General features: G+C 42.3%; 1 protein-coding gene across 1 annotated transcript; it reads right to left on the bottom strand.

The window, feature by feature from the left end:
- Window positions 1-13,004: 13,004 nt before the first annotated feature.
- LOC134394709 (uncharacterized) lies at window positions 13,005-20,881 on the bottom strand. Its single transcript, XM_063120380.1, has 4 exons — window positions 20,536-20,881; window positions 18,371-18,739; window positions 15,486-15,604; window positions 13,005-15,055 (listed from the first exon to the last, which is right to left on the bottom strand). Exons 1-4 carry the CDS (start codon window positions 20,720-20,722, stop codon window positions 14,936-14,938), a joined length of 795 nt encoding a protein of 264 aa, XP_062976450.1. The 5' UTR covers window positions 20,723-20,881; the 3' UTR covers window positions 13,005-14,935.
- Window positions 20,882-21,159: the final 278 nt, after the last annotated feature.

The raw sequence follows: 21,159 nt of genomic DNA on the forward strand, positions 1-21,159 counted from the left end.
GATCCTGGCCCTCCTCTGTGTGAAAACCTTTCAAGTATTTGTAGTGCCATCATGTCTCCCTCAGCTTTCTCTTCTCAAGCCTAAACATGCCCAGTTCTTTCAGGCTCTCCTCATAGGGCTTTGTTGCCAGAACCCTGATCATCCTCATTGCCTTCCTCTGAACACGCTCCTGCTTGTCTGCGTCCTCTTGAAGTGTGGTGCCCAGAACTGGACACAATACTAAAGATGAGGCCTAACCAGTGCTGAATAGAGGGGAACCAGTACCTCCTGTGATTTGGGAGCTATACTTCTATTAATGCAGCCCAAAATAGCATTTGCTTTTTTTGCAGCCACATCACACTGTTGGCTCATATTCAGCTTGTGATCTACAATTCCAAGATTCTTCTTGCTTGTAGTATTGCTGAGCCAAGTATCCCCCATCTTGTAACTGTGCATTTGGTTTCTTTTTCCTAGATAAAGAACTTGGCATTTATCCCTATTAAAAAAAATTATGTTGTTCCAGCCCAGCACTCCAGCCTACCAAGATCACTTTGAAGTTTGCTTCTGTCAGAGTAGCTATCCCACCCAAATTTGTGTCATCTGTAAATTTGAAAAGCGTTCCCTGCACCTCCTCGTCCAAGTCATTAATAAAAACGTTGAACAGCACTGGGCCCAGGACTGAGCAATGCAGTACCCTGCTTGTTACCTCCCCCCAGTTTGAGAAGGTACCACATTAGCACTCTTTGAGTCTGATTCTGTAGCCAACTGTGGATCCACCTAATAGTTGTTCCATCTAGCCCACTTTTAACTAGTTTGCTGATCAGAATGTCATGTGGCACTTTGTCGAAAGCTTTGCTGAAGTCAAGATATATTATGTCCACAGTTTTTCCACAGTTCACAAGTGAGGTTACCTGATCAAAGAATGGGATCAAATTAATCTGACTACTTGTAATCACTGAATTGTTTTCAAGGTGCTTACAGATTGACTTCTTTGTAATCTGCTCCAAAATTTTCCCAGGGATTGATGTTAGACTAACTGGTCTTTAGTTCCCAGGTGCCTCCGGCACTCATCCGGAGTTTCACCTGTCTTCCATGATTTTGCAAAGATAATAGACAGTGGTTCTGAAAGTTCTTCTGCTAGCTCCTTTACTACTCTAGGTTGCAGTTCGTCAGGCCCTGGTGATTTGAACTCATTCAAGGAAATGAGGTGTTCCTTGAACATTTGTTTATCAATCTCAAACTGCAATCCTTCCCCTTCAGCTTGTACTTCACTTTTGCCAAGACCGGGGTGTGGGGGGGTCATAGACCTGCTTTTGGGGGAAGACTGAGCCAAAGTAGGGATTCAGCATTTTGGCCTTTTCCCTGTCATTTGTTATCAATTTGCCATCCACATTAAGCAGTTAAACCACCATTTCTTTCCTCTGTCTTTTATTATGCACTTACCTGAAGAAAGCTTTTTTGTTGCTTTTAGCATTCCTCGCTAGCCTCAGCTCATTCTCAACTTTAGCCTTCCTGATGTTATTCCTGCACGTCTGTGCTACCTGTTTGTATTCTTCTTTTGTAGCCGGGCCTTCCTTCCACTTCCTATATGTGTCTTTTTTTTGTTTTCAGGCCATCTCTAAGCCTTTTGTGGAGCCACATTGGTTTCTTTGGTTGTCTTCTATCTTTTTTCCTTGTTGGAATTGTTTGTAATTGTGCTTTTAAAATTTCCTTTTTAAAAACTCCAACCCATCTTGGACTCTTTTTTATTAGGGTCACTTGCATTGGGACCTTACTTTTCATAGTTCTGAGTTTATTAAAATCAGCTTTCTTAAAATCCAGAGCATGTGTATGGCTATACTCAGCTTTTGCTTCCTTTAAAATTGAGAGTTCAAGTATGACGTGGTCATGTACCCCCAGAGTTCCTGTAACTGCCACTTTATCCACTACGTCAGTATTGGTCAGTATTAAGTTAAGGATAGCCAATCGTCTAGTTCCTTCCTCCACTTTCTGTAGGAGAAAGTTATTAGCCACACATGTCAGGAATTTCTTGGAAGGGCCACTTTTGGCAGAATTTGACTCTCAACAGATATTGAGGTAATTGAAGTCCCCCATCGCTACTACATGGCAGTTCCTTGAAACACTGGCAATTTGCTTTTAAAAAGTTTCATCCTCGCCTTCTCCTTGATTGGGGGGTTGGTAGTAGACTCTGACTATCATGCTCCTTTTATTCTTTGCCCCATTTATTTTAATCCAGATGCTCTCGATGGGGCTCTCAGGCTCATCCTCCTGTATTTCTGTGCAGTGATAAGTATTTTTAACATATAGTGCAACTCTGCCTCCCTTTCTATTTTTTCTGTTCTTTTTGAACAAGCTATATCTCTCAATTGCTATATTCCATTCATGGGAGTCATCCCACCAAGTTTCATTTATACCTATCAAGTCGTATTTACTTTCATGTAATAAGAGTTCAAGTTCGTTCTGTTTGTTTCCCACGCTCTGGGCATTAGTATATAGACATCGAAGACCATGTGCTTTATAGTCTGGCTTCATTCCTACATTGTTGTGGACACACTTTTGGAGCTGTTCTCTGTGTTATGGTGCATGGGCTTTCACCCATTGTTGCCTTGAAGTTTACATCTGACACCCCCACCGGCAAGACATTAAGGCCACAGCTAGACCTAAGGTTTATCCTGGGATCATCCAGGGTTCGCCCCTGCCTGAGCACTGGATCCCCTGTGTGTCACCTAGATGAACAGGTTTGACCCTTGGACGATCCAGGGATAAACCTTAGGTCTATCTATGGCCTAAGACTCAATAAGTGCTGAAGGTGAAATAAGACATTAAAACTCAGTTTTCTTCAAGGCCATCCCCCATGCCAGAACACATAACTATATTAAATATAAACTGTTTTTATTATATTTATTTAACACTAAATAGCAGCAAGCAATATAAGCTAATTACTTACTTATAACTAGGGCAACAGAAAAAAACGCCAATTTTCATCACTGTTTTATGCATTTTTTTAATAAAACTGTTATAAGGGGGGGAAATGCAAATGCAAAAATTTATTGAAAACGATTTTTAATCTGGAAATCCTTAAAATTAGATGGCTACAGCTATGGTACCGGTACTCTGTGGTGCCCCCTTCCCTTGGTGCCCTAAACACATGCTTATATTGCTTAAAGGTTAATCCAGAGCTGCTTCCTCCTGAGTTGCCAGTTCTATGGAACAACATTATTATTAAACAAATACCAATGGGGGCTTTTTCTTTCTTTCTTTAGCCCTCACGTGCAGTGGGGAGGGTGAATTTAGGAAATTGCTAGATTCAATCTGGATCAGGGCCAATTACACACTTACTGGTAAGTGGGGAAAGCCACTGTGAACCACCCAGAGAGCTTTGGCTATTGGGTGGTATAAAAACGTAATAAATAAATAAATAGAGAGGGTGAGATGCACATGATATATTTAGTGTATTGTGTAGTTTATCCCTGATGCCTCTTCCGACCCTCTCTAGCTGATTGCTCTCCGTTCAGATACTAGCACTTTAAGGATGAGTGAGCAAACCAACCCCTGTGCTTTGCAGCACGTAGCCATCTCTGCAACAGTGTCTGAGCTGAAATGAACACTTACGCATTTCCACCTCATGAGTTAGTGAGCTGTTGAACCAGAGCTTTGCTTTGTAGAGTGTGGGCAGGTCCAAACATAGCAATAAAAAGAAATCTGCTTTAAAGACCTCTGTAACAAATAATACAGCCTCTCCCCTCTACCACAAAGACCACCGGTAGCTTGTTGAGGCAACGGAAAGGGTGTGCATGAGGCCAGCAGGGTAAGAACAAACAGCAACTTCTTCCCCCACGTACAACAATAATAGTTTGCTTTCATGTACCTTTTAGAAAGCAAAGAAATGTATAGCTTTGTTGGGTGCACTCTAGAAAAGAACCTTTGTCCTTGGGGCTGTCTAAACATCACCTTTGCCTTGTGGTGGGTGTGAATCGGTGTTGTGTCGGTTATATTACACATCCGCCAATTCATTGCCACCATGAGGCAAAGAGATGAAGATACATAGCAGAAAAGTTGGGGACTAAGGCCATGGCTAGATGGGGCGATATCCCAGGGATCATCCCGGGATCGTCCCTGTGTGTCCACATGGCATCCTGAGAGCAAGGAGGGATGATCCCTCCCTTTCCCCAGGATGTGGCCCTACCCATTAATTTATTTTTTTCTACAGTCTCAGGATTATTGGGTGGGGGGTGGGGGGAGCGCAAGGAGTTGGTTTTTTTTTAAAAAAAATCTTATGATTTAGGTGGAGCACTCATGCACCCGCATGAGTGCATTTCTCCTTTAAGAAAACTCCTTTAAGAAAACTAAATTTAAAATAGTGGCTGCAATGTCATGCGCAAGGGCGACGATCTCATTATCATAAAATCGCGAGATCGTCGCCCTCCACACCTACTCATCTAGCCATGGCCTTACCCTGACTTTTCCTGCCAGAGTGAGGTCAGCATGGCTCTTACGTAGATGATGTGCCCGATAGCCACATCATCTGCCCAGCACCACCTACTTCTGCCAATCCAAATGCACAAGTGGTGTAACAGCGCACACTTGCTCCCACAATGGCACTCCTGAAATTGCAGTATACATCAGTGCCGTGGGCCCCGTGAGTGCCACAGGGAACATTCAGAAGCATCCCTCTTCCGTGCCCTTTTTTCCAGTTGCGTTTCCATACATAAGGGGCACAACACTAAAAAAAGTAAATGGGGGGGGAAGAAAAAAAACCCAACTGCATGCCCCTTAACCACCCCCCTGCCATTGCAGCGATGGCGGAATTGCTCACCCTCTCACCCTCAATGGGCACGGAGCTGCACGGCTTGGCTCCATGCCCATTTCTGGTACTGTGCTTACTCATGAGTAAGCGGGTACCAGGCAGGATGGGCGCCCACACCTCCTGCGGTCTCGTGATGGTCCCAAGGCCATGGGAAGAACTGGGTTTTCCCAGGGTTTCTTTATCCCTGGGAAGGGATAAGCCCGTCCCTCCTGCCCCCAGGAGTCCCTGTGCATCATATGGATGCACAGGGACTCGGCCATGACCAGCCCGGACTATTGGGCTGGTATAGACACAGCCATAGTCTCACAGCTAGCAACAACCTCCTGACCCCTCCCAAGGATATAGTTCAGACAAAGGAGGCAACCCAGAGAAATTAGTGAGTAAAAAGCCATAGAGATAGAAAAGCAAGCAAATCTGAGGTGTAGCCAGAGAGAACAACATGCACATTTTGAATTGCTGCCTGTCATGTGAGATTCATGTGGGAAGCCTGTTTGGGGGTGGAGAGAGGCATCTAGCAATCCTGAATTAGTTAATGTGCCGTGGAATCGTTGCCAGTTATGGACCAAAGTAGATATTATACATGTAACATTGCCTCCACCCTCAGGAGGTTACAGTCTTGGGAGGCTACAGTTAGATGCAGAGGGCATCCACTCCAACCTTCATATTGGCTCTATGTGAGAAGGAATAATGAAACTGCTGGTGGTATTCAATAACTCAAAGTTACCATGGGACCCAAACCTGCTACGTAATGTTAAAGGAATGGTTGTGGGAGGGATCGACTTAAAAAATTAATAAGTTCTATAAGAGCGCCATCTGATGAATGTTTTATTGCACAGTCATTACTGGGCACTCACGGATTTCTCGGAGGTCCCTCACTCGATGTTGTCTGCCTCCCGCATACCTTCCACCCCTTCTGGCCTCCCTTGGACTGCAACAAAAACCAGAAAAAGTCTGGTTGCTGCTCTCTCCTGCTGGACTGAATGGGTCTCGTGCTCCTTGTTTACTTCCTGTTTTCAAACAGGAAGTAACTGAGCAATGAAGGAGAAGCAACGGTAGCCAGCGTTTCTTCCTAGGTGTGATGGAAGGTACATATATCCAAAATACACCAGGCCTGTTAAAATGGTGCCCAACTAAGCCAAACAGAGCCCTCCAGCAATGCATTTTGGCCTGCTGGGTACACATTGCCTACCATCCCTTCCCATTTTTACAGCCTCAGGTAGGCAGCAAAACCAAGAGGCATGAGTCCTTGGTGGGCTGCTGTGCAAGACTAAGACACTGTTGTCAGTTTGGTGGGTTATAAGTTGCTCATGCCTGAAATACAAATATGCATGCAAAGCAGTGATGTGCACGCTGGCAATGCTGCCTTGTTTCCAGAGTTATGAATCCACAATAGGGATGAAAGTACATGTTGCAGTTTGAGCAGTGTGCTTTTGCACTGCTGGAAGAACCGGACTTTCTGCACACCAAAATATGTTGCTAAGGGTGTGTGTGTGGGGAGGGGGAAACAACCGCAATCACAGCAGGATAAGGACTGTGGCATTGGAGTACTTCGCTATGACAGCAGATTATAAGGTCGACAACATCAGAGTCCTTTGCATGCAATTTGCCACGATGGCAGAGTAGAATGCTGGTGTGATAAAGCTCTAGGTCATAGCAAACACAGCTGATTCGTAGTGATCCACAGCCAATTCAGACCTAACAGCTGAGGCAGGGTATTCAGAAGCATTTCAGATTTTGTAGGATTTTTTTTTAGCACATAACACACAACTTCGAGAACCTCTAAGTTCCAAATCATTTCTAAAGCTCACATGTCTCTACCATGTCTAACTTCCCATCTGGAAAACTGAATGTTTTTTTTAAAGCACATACTCATTCACCTGGATATTGTGCTGTGTTTCTCTAATCTAAACCATCTTAGAGCACAAATCTGAAGATATCTTTATAGATATTTATTTACTTATTGCATTTCCATACCGCCCAATAGCCGAAGCTCTCTGGGCAGTTTACAAAATTAAGACAACTCAAAACAAAACAACAGTATAAAACCATAATATAAAATACAATGTAAAAGCACAACCAAGATAAAAACAGCAGCAATGCAAAAATACAAATTTAAAATACAAATTTAAAACAGCAAGGTTAAAATTAATTTATAGACTGTTAAAATACTCTCCACCACAGTGATGTGTCTCAACCACATGGCAAATGGCCCCCTCAGTGCATTTCCTGATCAAAAGTTGTGTACTACAGACCTAAATGTGAGACAGGAAAGTGGGGTCTGTGGTCTCTCTGGTGGCTCTGAGTTCAGGAAGCCTTTTCTCTGAAACATGCCCAAATGTTGTTCAAACTGCATCAGACTGCACAGCACCTGCTCACCTTGGAAGACTGCTCACTCACTAGAAGCCACACAACATGTAAAGCTACTATTCTGTATGTCAAGCCATGCAATTTATGGAGATTCTAATGCTCATGATATCGTTGAGTGGCCTTGAAAATGGATGGTGGAGCAGAAATCATGCTTTGCTTCTCCTGTTTCCTGGATTCTCTTATTATATCCAAAATAGTATACTAATAGCTTTGTCAGTTAGATAATTGACATTCCAGAGTAGCTTGAGTAGCTTATTTAGCCAAAAGGGCATCATCCATGTTCAAGACAGGCAGACCCGGGCAGAAGAGGACCTCAAGTTTTTACAGTAGTACAAAAAAATCTTTCAAGGGATGACAACCTCAGGGGGAACCCCCTCTCAAAGCAAACAGGATGCTTAGTGGGCACAGAATGTTGATGGAGTGCTAGGAGGAAAAAATGGAAAACCGGAGGAAGAGGAAATGGAATGTCGGGGATCCTGAATAGAAGCACTTTGCACTGCAACATTTTGTTGCATGCCCAGCTTGTGCAAACCTTTGCATCTTTCTCCCACACCAAATTGGGATAACATTCACCTCACCAAACAAGACGGCAATGGAAGATTCTATTTTGAATGTGGAGAGCTGCATGTGGAGGATTTGTTTTGTCCGCATCTCTGAATCTCTCAAGGCTCTCAGTCTGACCCTTGTCAGTGTACTGAGGAATTCATTGTCTTTCTAGTCAGTGTCACTTTCATAAAGAGACAATGCAGGGGAGAATCCGCAAGTCGTTCTGAGATCGCTTCTAAGCGACCCCACAGCGGCGTGAAAGCGAGCGTGTAACTTGCCTTTTGAAGAGCCGACGAAGAGACGTCCTTCACGCCGCCGACGCCGCCACCCAACTCCCTCCTCGCTGGCTGGGACAGAGCGTTTGGGGGAAGAAGGCGGGGTGGAGAGCTTCTTCTGCTCTCAACCCCGCCTTCTTCAGCTGAGCTGTCCTCGCCGCTCGGCGAGGAGGTCTGCGGGTGGCGGCGGCGGCGGCGCGAAGGACGTCTCTTCGTCGGCTCTTCAAAAGGCAAGTTACACGCTCGCTTTCACGCCGCTCTGGGGTCGCTTAGAAGCGATCTCAGAACGATGTGCGGATTCCCCCCAGGAATTACCAAATGGCTACGTTGTTCCCCCAGAAAGTGTTCTCTTTGCAGGGAGTTTGCAGATTCTCAGCAATCTAGGCTACATCGCTGCCACAAAATTGTGATGCTTTCATGAGCAGGCACATTCACTGTGTCTGTGGCCTCATCTACAGCAAGCAGGATATTGCACTATGAAGGTGGTATGAAAGTGTTATATAAAAGGCAGGAGCCACACCAAGCACTATGACAGCAGTATGAAAGCGGTTTATGGTATGTGTCAATGGGGCCCAACAGTTGTCAGTGCACTTCAAAACTGCTATAAAGCAGGAGTGTGGCTCCTGCCTTTTATATACCACTTTCATTCCACTTTCATAGTGCAATATCCTGCTTGGTGTAGATGAGGCCTGTGAGTGCTGCGTGTAATGTGATGCTGCTGTATATACAGCAGGCAGCCCGGAGGCTTCCAGATGGAGGGCTCCTAGCGCTAGCATCCTGAGGCATTGTGCACCTTTCATTTGTATTTTCTTCCGTAATGCATTTTCTGCATGGAATAAGTGGTGGGAAAACTTGGAAAGATCATGATTAGAAGATGCTGACTAGACCCCCTGTAAACTTCCATGGAAAGTACTTGACTCCCCTGGGGCTGAGGAGAATCTACACTGGCAGGAGTGTTGGAGATGTAGTTTAGCAAAAGCAGCCTATACCATAAGAGCCACTGGTAGTCCTATTCTGTTATCTTAAGGCAAGGATGGGAAACCTCCAGCCTGCAGGCCTAGTCCAGCTCATGGAGGCTTTCACTCCCCCTGTGTGCCCTGCACCCTCCTCTTCCCAAGCCTCACCTCCTGGAGGCTCCAGGGGGGGGGGAGGGCTTGTGGAGGAGGTCAGTAGGGGTATCCCCATTTTCTCCAAGCACTGCTTAGAGATAACAGGGGAATCCCCTTTGCTTAGTTCACTGCTCATCCATCCAAATCAGAGGGAGAGTAATGTGGTAATGCTGCCCACCCCATACCCTTACCAGTGGGAAGGATGAGGCATGAGTGAAGTGGCAAAGCAGCCCTGGCTGTAGATGGAATGGTCCAGCCACCTCAGTTGGGGCAAAGTCACCCGCATTGCGCTTTTCCCCATTGGAGTGGATGTGGTCTGGATCAAGATGGTGGCCAGGGGCTCAGGGCCAGTGCCAGGCTATTTTGCACCCTAAGCAGGTGTCCCAAACTGAAGCTGCCCTGCACCTGCTCTGACGCTGGGGATGCTGGGGTTGGGGGGGCGGGGCAGAGGCTTTGAAGCGGCGCGCCCAGATGTGGCATTGACATTTAAAGCTCTAAACGGTTTGGGGCCAGGTTATTTGAAGGAACGCCTCCTCCCATATGTACCTTAAGATCATCTACAGGGGCCCTTCTCCGTGAGCCCCTGCCAAAGGAAGTGAGGCAGATGGCTACTAGGAGGAGGGCTTTCTCAGCTGTGGCACCTCGGTTGTGGAATGAGCTCCCCAGAGAGCTCTGCCTGGCGCCTACACTGTACTCCTTTCGTCGCCAGCTGATGACCTTATTCTCTCAGTATTTTAACACTTAATTTTAACTTAAATTTAAATTTTACTGTTTTAATTCTGTATTTTAATCTTATATCAATTTTGCTGCGTGGTTTTATCCTGGTTGTGCTTTTTATACTGTATTTTGTATTTGTGCTTTTAACCTGTTGGTTGTTTTATGATGGTTTTAATTTTTGTGAACCGCCCAGAGAGCTTCGACTATTGGGCGGTATAAAAATGTAATAAATAAATAAATAAATAAGCCCCCGCCCCCCAACCACAGCGTCCTGGCTTTGAAGCCAGGACACTGGGGTTGGGGGGCGGGGTGGAGGCTTTGAAGCGGCACGCCCGAAAGTGGCTTCTGGGAGCACCGTTCTGAAGCTGCCACCCCGCCCCCCAATCCCAGCATCCTGGCTTTGAAGCTAGGAGTGGCTTCCGGCTGGGTGCTGACTTCGAAGCCAGGATGCTGGGGTTGGGGGGCGGCCAGGGTGGTGGTGGCTTTGGAACAGCGCGACTGCAAGCCGTTCTAGGAAAGCAACTTCTGGGTGCACCGTTCGGCGCCCTCCTTTGCTTGGCGCTCTAGGCTGCCGCCTGAGCTGCCTCTATGGCAGCGCCGGCCCTGCAGGATCTCCTCTTGCTGCTACCTCAGTTAGGGAGCTTTGCTGTGTTGAAATGGACATTGAAAAGATTGTGTATTTGTTAACAACAGCGGCTTATATGACCATTGTTTCTAACTGGAAGAAAACTATCTCCCCATTGCTTGATGAGTAGATTAATAGGTTATGGGGCATGGTATATATGAGCAGACTAATTAACATAGTGTTAGGCAAGGGAGATAAGAGAGAAATAAGTTTATAGAAAGTATAGACTGTTCATCTACTTTTTATTTATTTATTTATTTAAATTATATACTGCCCCATAGCCGAAGCTCTCTGGGTGGTTTACAAAAGTTAAAAACAATGAACATTAAAAAGTATACAAAATTTAAAACCATCAAAAATATAAAAACAACAGTATAAAACAACAGTATCCATTTAAACAACAACAGTTCTGGAGTCCATTAAAAAACAAACAAACTTAGCATATGTTATTAAATGCTGTTAAGTGCCTGGGATAAGGGGAAAGTCTTGACCTGGCACCAAAATGATAACAATGTTGGTGCCAGGCGAGCCTCATCAGGGAGATCATTCCATAATTGGGGGGCCACCACTGAAAAGTCCCTCTCCCTTGTTGCCATCCTCCAAGCTTCCCTCAGAGTAGGCACGGAGGAGGACCGTAGATGTTGAGCACAGTGTATGGGTAGGTTCATGTCAGGAGAGGCGTTCCGTCAGGTATTGTGGTCCCAAGCCATGTAAGGCTTTATAGGTTAGAACCAGCACCTTGAATTGGGCTGGGAAACATATAGGCAGTCAATGCAAGCAGGCCAGAATCGGTGTTATATGCTTGAACCTTCTGGTTCCAGTTATCAATCTGGCCGCTGCATTTTGCACAAGCTGCAGTGTCCGAACATCTTCAAAGGCTGCCCCACATAGAGGGCATTGCAGTAATCTAATTTGGAGGTTACCAGGGCATGGACAACTGTAGCTAGGTTATCCCTGTCCAGATAGGGGCGCAGCTGGGCCACCAAACGGAGTTGGTAAAAAGCACTCCATGCCACTGAGGCCACCTGGGCCTCAAGTGACAAAGATGGTTCTAGGAGAACCCCCAAGCTATGAACCTGCTCCTTCAGGGGGAGTGCAACCCCATCCAGAACAGGTTGAACACCCACCATCTGGCCAGAAGAACCACCCAGCAGCAGCATCTCAGGCCGGATCTACACTATTGCTTTAAAGCGCTTTTTAAAGTGCTTTAAAGCAGTTAAAGTGCTTTATAGCTGTTATAAAGCGCTTTAAAGCAATAGTGTAGATCCAGCCCCAGTCTTGTCTGGATTGAGTTTCAGTTATTAGCCCTCATCCAGTCCGTTGTCGCAGCCAGGCACCAGTTCAGCACATCCACAGCCTCACCTGATGAGGATGAAAAGGAGAAGTAGAGCTGTGTGTCATCAGCGTACTGATGACAATGCACTCCAAAACTCCGGATGACCACACCCAACAGTTTCATGTACATGTTAAAGAGCATGGGGGACAAGACTGACCCCTGCGAAACCCCATACTAGAGAATCCATGGGGCCGAGCAATGTTCCCCAAGCACCACCTTCTGGAGCCGGCCCACCAAGTAGGAGCAGAACCACTGCAATGCAGTGCCTCCCACTCCCAACTCAGGAGAAATTCCAGAAGGATACCATGGTCGATGGTATCGAAAGCTGCTGAGAAATCAAGGAGAATCAACAGAGTCACACTCCCCCTGTTTTTCTCCTGACATAGGTCATCATACAGGGCGACCAAGGCTGTTTCCGTGCCAAAACCAGGCCTGAAGCCCGACTGAAATGGATCCAGATAATCAGTCTCATCCAAGAGTGTCCAAAGCTGGCCCGCAACCACCTGCTCAAGGACCTTGCCCAGGAATGGAACATTTGCAACCTATAGTTGCTAAGATTTTCTGGATCCAAGGAAGGTTTCTTCAGGATTGTAATAAGACCCAAGATAATATGGATCCATATGTATTGATGAGTACATTTTAATGTTTAAACATTACATTTATACAGTTTATATTTACTGATCTACTTCTATAACGTTACTAACTATATTGATATTTAACTATTTATATTTTTATTGGTTTTACAGCTTGATTGAAGTTGCAGAATGATTTTGGTAGTTTATTGTAATTATTTATAATTTATTTAAAATTATAGAGATAGAGATAGAAAACTTGTATGAATAAGCAAGGGTGATGATGTCATGCAAGCTTCATCTGGATGCACTGCCATTTTCTAGTGACCATGCCGTCATGAGTATATGTAAGTATGTTATAATGGTGTGGGTGGGTGTGGGTGTGGGTGTATGTGGGTGTGGGTGTGTTACCACTTTAAAAGCCTGATCTCTTCTCCTGCTTCATCTAATGAAATCCAATCTTTTTTGGTAAGTGATAAAAAAAATTACATTTGATGAAGCAGGGGAATGATCAGTCTTTTTTTTCATGGTAAAATAGAAAGCATTACATTTTAAAATATGGACATACGGTACATACGGGAGGAACTGTGACATACGGTACTCATGATTACATAAGCACTAGCCAATAAGTGCTTTGCTATAAGATTTTTTTTTAAAAAAAAAACTACACAATTATATCATATTTTGTTAATTTAAAGTTTCAATAAGAATGTAAAGAAAATAATACTTCACATTAGGACACATTCAATCCTTTTAACAATAATCCATAAAAGCTTTCTACTTTTCTTTAAAGCAGGGGTAGATCGCCAGTTCTTTGCATACAGTATCCTAGCAGCAGCAAACATATAAGACACTGAGATGGGGGAAGAAATTCATTCGCTTTACATTGCAAAGTAAACTTACCTAATTTTTGAACCACTATGCAAGCTGAAATTCAGTTAACCATTGAAATTCACACTACTCTGAATTTTGCAATACAGTTCTCTAATTTATAAAATCTATAAAAAAAATGTTAGGAAAAATAACATTCAAAGATGTCAGGATATTAGGAACATTGCTTGCAAAAAAATGTGCATATTTCATAAGCTAAAATAAGGCTTCCTATAATAAGTCTTGTTCTTCTCCAAAATTTTGAGCAAAGGAAAATTTCCACCACAAATGAAAAATTTGTCTTTACATTTACAAGAAATAGGCGAATTATTATTATTATTTTGTTTATAAAAGGTGGTGTTAAGTAAGGCTGTGCATCGCATCACCTTTGGATCCAAATTCCAAGCCAAAGTGAGGCAATCCGGACCAAATTGGTCTGGATCCGGAGTGGGTAGGGATGCAGGCCAAACCAGCCTGAAGCAGGTCAGATTGGCCCAGAAGCATTTCTGAACACTTCAACCTGATCTGAACTACCACTCGCTCACATCTCCCTAGCGACGGGCCTGCTAAGTTGTGAGAAACCCCTTGATCCTTACCTGGACCATCTGTGCATTTTTAAACAGGGCAACTTGTATGTTTGCGTAAAATCCTCCAGACATGGTGGCCCTAAAGCAGCCATGTATGCAATGTTAGAGGTGCTCATGATGGGTACATGTAAGGTGCAGGGAGTTCATGTAACTCAGCAGACGTAAGCGAGCAGGCGGGGGGCACTTGGCCCAGCCGGACTCCCAGCCTCATCATCTATCTAGCCTTTAGGATGTCTGAATAATTTGGACATCCGAATCTCACTTTGGTTCTGGATCTGGAATATACACTAAGCAATGAGAAATTATTTTGTAGGAATTGAAAAACCACCGACACATAGCTGCTGGAACATCTATGCAAAATTCTAACATATGGATTTTTTTACACATTTCTCTCTCTCCCCCTCTCTCTCTGTCTCTCTCTCCCTGTTCCTCCTTCAATTTCAATTTCTACAAAAGGGATTGTGGGATTGGTCAGGATGTTTAAAACTACTTTAAGACCCAGTTTGCATATAAGAACAAATCCTGGGTTGTTTAGCCTAGGAATTGTCGGGGTTGAGTGGCAATGAGTCAGCGCCCTTGTTCCTGCATGTTTGTCAGTTCCACTTTCAAGTCAGAACTCTGGGTTGTTAAGGAGTTAAAGAACCCAGAGTTTACCCAGAGCTACCACTCAGGCCCAAAAATTCCTAGGTTAAACAACCCAGAAATTGTCATTACCTGCAAACCAGATTAAATATTTGACTCATATTCCCAACCTTCTTAGATTAGGAATTCAATTCTGTATTAATGCATCATCATATATTAACAACACATACCTAAAATATACGGCTGCAACACTATTTAAAACTGCCCAGATGTATTATATGACTAGGAGCAATGGGCAATTGAGCAATTGAACCTCGTGTATAGGAATGGTTTAAACCATCTTCGTTCTAAGATAAAAAATATAAAAGCCTGATATCAATTTAAAAATTTAAGATTAGAGCTCACATTTTGAACTTCAGGCTTCATGTTCCAAAATCAGTGCATGCTCAATGGAAACCACTGCTCAGGATGTATACATTTTTGTAGATTTTCAAAATGAATTGCAAATATTCAAACAGTTATGAAACTGCATTTGAATTTTGGCAGATTTCAGATGTTATTATTCATTCTTTATTGTACAGATTTGGTTTAGCCATTGCGTTGCACTTCAGGCTGTAAGTCATGTCTTCATAGACTGGACTTTGTTCTTCCTTTCCCTTTCCTTTTTTGCAGTATTTCTTGATCTGTAAAAGAAAAAGAAACAAGTAGAAATTAAGACATATTGCTCAGGAAGGATCCCTGCCACACTGCTACTGATTTTCATCTTGCTATATGGTAAGGATTGTGTCTGCTCTTGGATGGAACTGTTTCCTGATCTTTCCATTATCAGCAGGGTGGTGGGAGAATAACTGGGCATGTTTGAATCTCATACCTGTTGTTAGGAGGAATAGGGCATAGAAAAGAATATGTGTGATTTCCTCTATAATGCCCTGCAGGAAGATATCTTACTGTCACAGCAGTTTGAAGAAACAGTCTCCATATATAAAGCAGTCTAGAGAAATCCAGGGACACCCACATGGTTTTACACATTTTTTTCCAACAGGAAACAAGTCTGCAAGATTGGAAGATTGATGGAACTCACTTAATATAAACAGTGATATTAGCCATACTCACATCTATACGAGATAGGATAACATATCCCAGGGCCAAAACCAACAGCAGGGACTCAAAGATAAAGACATACAGCATCCAGGAAGATGAGGAACTCTTTGTTACCTTCATAACTGAGGATCCTTTAGTAGAAGAAATTTAGAAATAAGTTTTATCATGTTACTTTGCATAGTAGCCTATACTGAGAAAGCAAAGAAAGAATGAACCCAATTGATATACTGGAATGATATGTTTAACTTTTGTCATATTTATTTTTTATCACCATCATTATCATCATGATTTATATTAAACAATGGTGTGAGCAGATCAGGTGGGATTTATTAAATGGAGACAGGGGGCTGATAATCTTAAACTAGCTTCAAACACTAATAGAGTAGAACAGGCAGCTATTCTTTCTTTGGATCCAGAAAAATGCTGTTCAGGATCAAAAGAAATTTTCAAATTCATTGGAAATGCATTTTTTGCCACATTGAGTAATTTTGGCTTTCCCAGTTCCCACAGAATTTCTGAAATGTGTTAAATATTTATATTAAACCCAAGAGCTAAAGTTGTAACTAATAGTCTTTGTCTTTCTTTTTACTTGGGAGAGGCAGCAGACAGGGATGACCACTTTCTCCATTGATATTTGATCTATGTTTGGAATCTCTGGCATGTGTTATTAGTTTTGGGCATGATGGTTTAGAATTTAAATTATTCTTTATGCTGATGATCTTTTACAGACCCTGTTCAGACAACACACTAAGCCATGGTGGTTAAGCATTTTGAGCTTAACATTATGGCTTAGCGTGTCGTGTGAACCATGACTTAGCATGTCATGTGAAACATTCCTAACCATGGTAGCTACATAACCATGGTTTAAAGACACCATGGTTTAAAGACACTCACTAACCATTTGCTGCAAAGTGATTAACATCCTAAATATGGCTTAGTGTGTCATCTGAACATGCCCAGTGTACTTCAAAATTCCAGTCATCTGTTCCAGCTTTGATGCAGTTGATCCTTTTAGTGATTTGTCTGGCTATTCAATTAATTGGTCAAAGTCTAAACTGCCAAATGGAGATAGTATATCTCCTAGTGTATTAGCTAGTTGTCAATTTTAATGGTGCCCCAATCTTATTACCTATTTTGGAATACTTATTCCAAGAAACTAATCTCAAATCATCAAGCTAAATTTGAATAAATTGATGAGATCTCAGGGAACATAGAAAGTTGAATTTGTGGGGCAAGGTCAAAACACTTAAGATGAATATTATACCTTAGATTGTTAATGCTATATGTGGGATTTCTTTATTCCTGTCAAATATTTTCAAACTCAATGCTTTTTTAGGGGGGAACTCCTCTCTACCCCAAATATTCTTGAAAAAGATGCAACTTCCAATTAAAGAAGATGGGTTTGGCTTTCTGGATCTCTCTTTTTTATCATTGGGCCTATCTGTTGACTTGTACTTGTATTCTGATCTTTCCCATTCAGATTAGATTTTCCGTCTTAATCAGTTTTCAATTTTTTTCTATTTGGATCCTCTCTGCAAATGGATGCACTAAGTTCAAGATATATCAAAAAGGATAGAGTTCCTTCTACAGTTATGTCTGTTCGTGTGATGTACAATGTCATGTCAACTCCATTTTCATCCATTTTCTCACGCTAAACTGACTCTGTAGGGAAATCCAAATTTAAAAATAGGCAAGAAAATGTTTTGTAGTGGACTTAGATGGATAAGTTGATTTTTATACTGGATCATCTAGTGGATGCTGATGAAGAGTTTTTGTCTTTTTAGGTTTTGAGTGCCAAATATGATCTGTCTGCCATGGCTGACTAGCAAAACTTGCAACTGCAACATTTGTTAGAATTTAGGTTGGCTTGGCTGCTTTTACAGCTTCAGTGTCTTTTTTGCTATTGGAAACACTTATTGAGGCAGATCAGCTATATTGACCAACGATCTATATTTATAAATACTTCTTGTTGGTAAAAAGATAAGATGCACAGGGTCATAAGCAGGAATGGAATACAGAATTGGATTATCCCATTTTGCCTAATCAATAAATCGCTGCTTTAGCGTCTCTATCTGAAGTGTCTACGGATCTCAGGTTATGTTTAATTCAGCAAAAACTCTTGTTCCATATCTACTGGACACCACGATCTCTCTTCAACAAGGGTTTTTCTAAGTTGGCTAATTGCTGGAGATGTAGTACCACTAATGCTTTGCTTAATCATATGTTTTGGCAATGACTCATAGTTGCCTCTTTTTGTGAAGAGGTTATTATATGGATAAACTTTATATTGGAATACTCTTTAATATTATCTACTTATTTCCTGCAACTTAATGCACAGTCAGCATAAATGGATTCTCTGATAGACTGATATTACAACTTTAGAAAAATAAATCCTCATCTCTTATAATGCAGTGGCTCTCAAACTTAATACCACTTTCAACAGGTGGCATATAGATGCCATTCAAAAAAGGATACATTTATGGATATTTGGTCTGCCCTTGTTGAAGTTTATGTATTATCTCTTATTTTTTAGAAATCTGTATCTACATATATGTGTGTGTGTGTGTGTGCACATACACACACACACACACACACACACACACACACACACACATATATATATATATATATATATATATATATATATATAGTATTAGCATTCAATCATGTTGACTTTCCCCCATAGACTAAAGCATGGGTGATTTAAAAGTTGTGCAGTTCAAGAAAGTTGTGCATTTTTCAAGTATTGTTTTTGTGAATGCACATGCAAGTTTGGGAATTTATGAACATTTTTGGAACCTCGTTCAAGTTTGCATTCAGGATTGTGAATGGGACACTTTTGAGTGCTTTTTGAACTGAACTGAAGTTACCATCCATCCCTAGGAGAAAACACCTACCGTTCACTGCTATGGCAGCTTCCTTCTCTTTCACTGCCAATATGATGCTGTCACTATTCTTTCTCTCCTCATTGTTGTTTATTCGAAGAGTTCCTTGACACACATATACATCACTGTCACTCTTCTTCAATTTATGCAGCCTTATTGTTGCCATGGAATTATTCAGCTGAAAGTATTCAGTGCGATATTTATATTCAGAAGCTTCATTCTTACTTTTACCACGATCTGCAGCATACAGCACGTGCATGACCACTCCAACAGTTCGTTTCAAATACAGTGACTTGATCTCATGGTTAAACTTGCAAATAATATTTGCAGACTCCATTTCCTCAGCAATGATAACCATTAGCTCCTTTCTGTCCATACTTTCTGGAAAGGAATAAAAAATAGATTGAAAGACAGGCAATCCTTCTGACTCAAGACACTAGGGACACCATAGCGAACTAATGGGACCCATTTATGTACTTGCCCCATAGACTTCAATGGGCCTTAAGAGTCATGGATCAAACCTATTTGAGTTTCTTAAATATAATAGGGTGACCAACTGTCAGGATTTCCCCGGATTTGTCCTGGTTTTTGTTCTTTCCATGGTGTCAGGGGGGATTTTCTATAATTTTCAATAATGTCCTGGAATGACACACCTTCCCCTTTAAGGCTGCCATTCGCATGGCAGGAGGGAGTGACATGCTTTCTTGAGGCACATCATTCCCCCACCCCGAGCTCCAATTGAGGTCTTAAAGGGGAAAGTGGGTCATTCATGGACATTATAGAAAAGGCCCCAATTGGAGTGGATGGTGGTGGTGCAGAAGGAAATCCTTTCCCCTCCTCCACTCCAATCGGGTTCTTTAAGGTGGCGGGGGAATAACGTACTTTCTGCAGGACTCAGAAAGCTGCTTCCCCCACACACACACTAGGTGTCCTCTTTTTTGGTTTCCCAAATATGGTCACCCTAAAATATAATCCAAATGCTGAAGCAAGGCAGGGCATGAGAGCTTAAACAGTGATTTCAGTTTTTGAGAAATGATAGAACACTTTTCACTCTTGAAATGTAGGGCGTACAAAATTGTCATTCAACACAATGGGAGGGCATCTGGTTGGGGAAGGTTCTTCTAGATACATTGATATTTTCTTTATAAACCCAGTTTAAATTATAATTGTCTGTCTGGGGCACTAAATTGGAGCACTCCACATAATAGCATTTTGTTGTAGGTCCCTCTTGTTTAGGATTTATTTATTTATTTATTTATTGCACTTATATACCGCTCCCATAGCCAGGGCTCTTTGGGAGGTTTACAGAAATTCTAAAATTAAGATTAAAACAAGTATACAAAATTTAAAATTCTAAAACACAGAACATACACACATAAAGCATTAAAAACTGTTAAAAAAAACTAAAACATGTGGGTAATTAAGATGTGCCGCCATATGCCTGGGCAAAGAGGAAAGTCTTAAAACCTGGCGCCTGAAAGATAGCAGCGTCGGCGCCAGGAGAGCCTCGTCAGGGAGATCATTCCATAGTCTGGGGGTCACCACCGAAAAGGCCCTGTTCCTCGTTGCCACACTCCGAGCCTCTCTCGGAGTAGGCACCTGGAGGAAGACCTTAGATGTTGTTGTTGTTGTTGTTATTATTATTATTATTATTATTATTATTATTATTATTATTTATTTATATAGCACCATCAATGTACATGGTGCTGTGACCAGGTATATTCACGTCGGGAGAGGCTTTGACTCAGGATCTATTGTTAGATATATAATTCCTTCACTTTAAACTCCTAGGAAGTTTAGGCCCATGGGAACCCATATAGATCTCTTTAAAGGAGCCCTTTAGAAGAGTCTGGGCATGGAGACATCAAGAACTGTGAGTCAAAGCACACACACATTCTGAACATTCACAACTCCCAAAAGAAAATTTGGCTTGTGTGCTCGGGAGTTAAAGCCATGTCTGAATCTGCTATAGGATTCCCTCTCCCTGCCTAAAGATAGCCGCAGCAGGTTAGATCTCTTAAGATTGAAAATAAAATCAAGTCCTACACAAATGGGGGAAATGTTCCCTTCGTGGAGATTCAGCCACTGAAGAGCTAAATGTGTTTATTGATCAATTTAAGGTAAAAAGTGCAGTGATCCAATGTAAAGGTTATACAAGATAATTTCCTTATGCATACCTTTTGAGACTGAGGTTCCAGTGCAAAGCAGGAAGAGAAAATACATGGTGAGCGTCCAGGACATCTTGCAGAAGTCTCTCTCAAACTCTTTTTCTACATGAAAGTAGATGGTCTGTCGCAGTACAAACTTGCTCCTTCGCACCCAGTGTAAATCAAATGGAGTGGGGGTGCTGGCTGTAAAGTGCATAAACAGCAACCAAGCTGGCACACAGATTAACTCAATAACACAAAACAAAAGTATACAAGATGATGTTCCAATTATTATTTACTTGAAAGTTTAACAAATAACCTCAGCCTACCTCACTATCCCTTTAAATCCTCTCTTAAAACTAAGATGATGCTTCCCCAAACTCGATCTTCCCCAAACTAAAATGACCAGACCGGAGAAGCCCTCCTCTCACCACACACACTACCCCCTCCAAACCAGCAAATCACACACAACAAGCCCCTTCCTGCTACCCACAGCTTCCTTTCCTGTATAATCAGTTTCTGAAAAACCAGATCTATTCACACTAACATAATAAAAACAGGTTAACCAAAGGAGCAGGTGCTATTGTCACAGTAGTATATAAATATTTTAATGCAGCCCACCTTTCCACTGCTGGTAGAGAACGGGGATTATCT

The sequence above is a fragment of the Elgaria multicarinata genome, chromosome 3 (assembly GCF_023053635.1).
Source record: "Elgaria multicarinata webbii isolate HBS135686 ecotype San Diego chromosome 3, rElgMul1.1.pri, whole genome shotgun sequence".
Classification (NCBI taxonomy): Eukaryota; Metazoa; Chordata; class Lepidosauria; order Squamata; family Anguidae; genus Elgaria; species Elgaria multicarinata.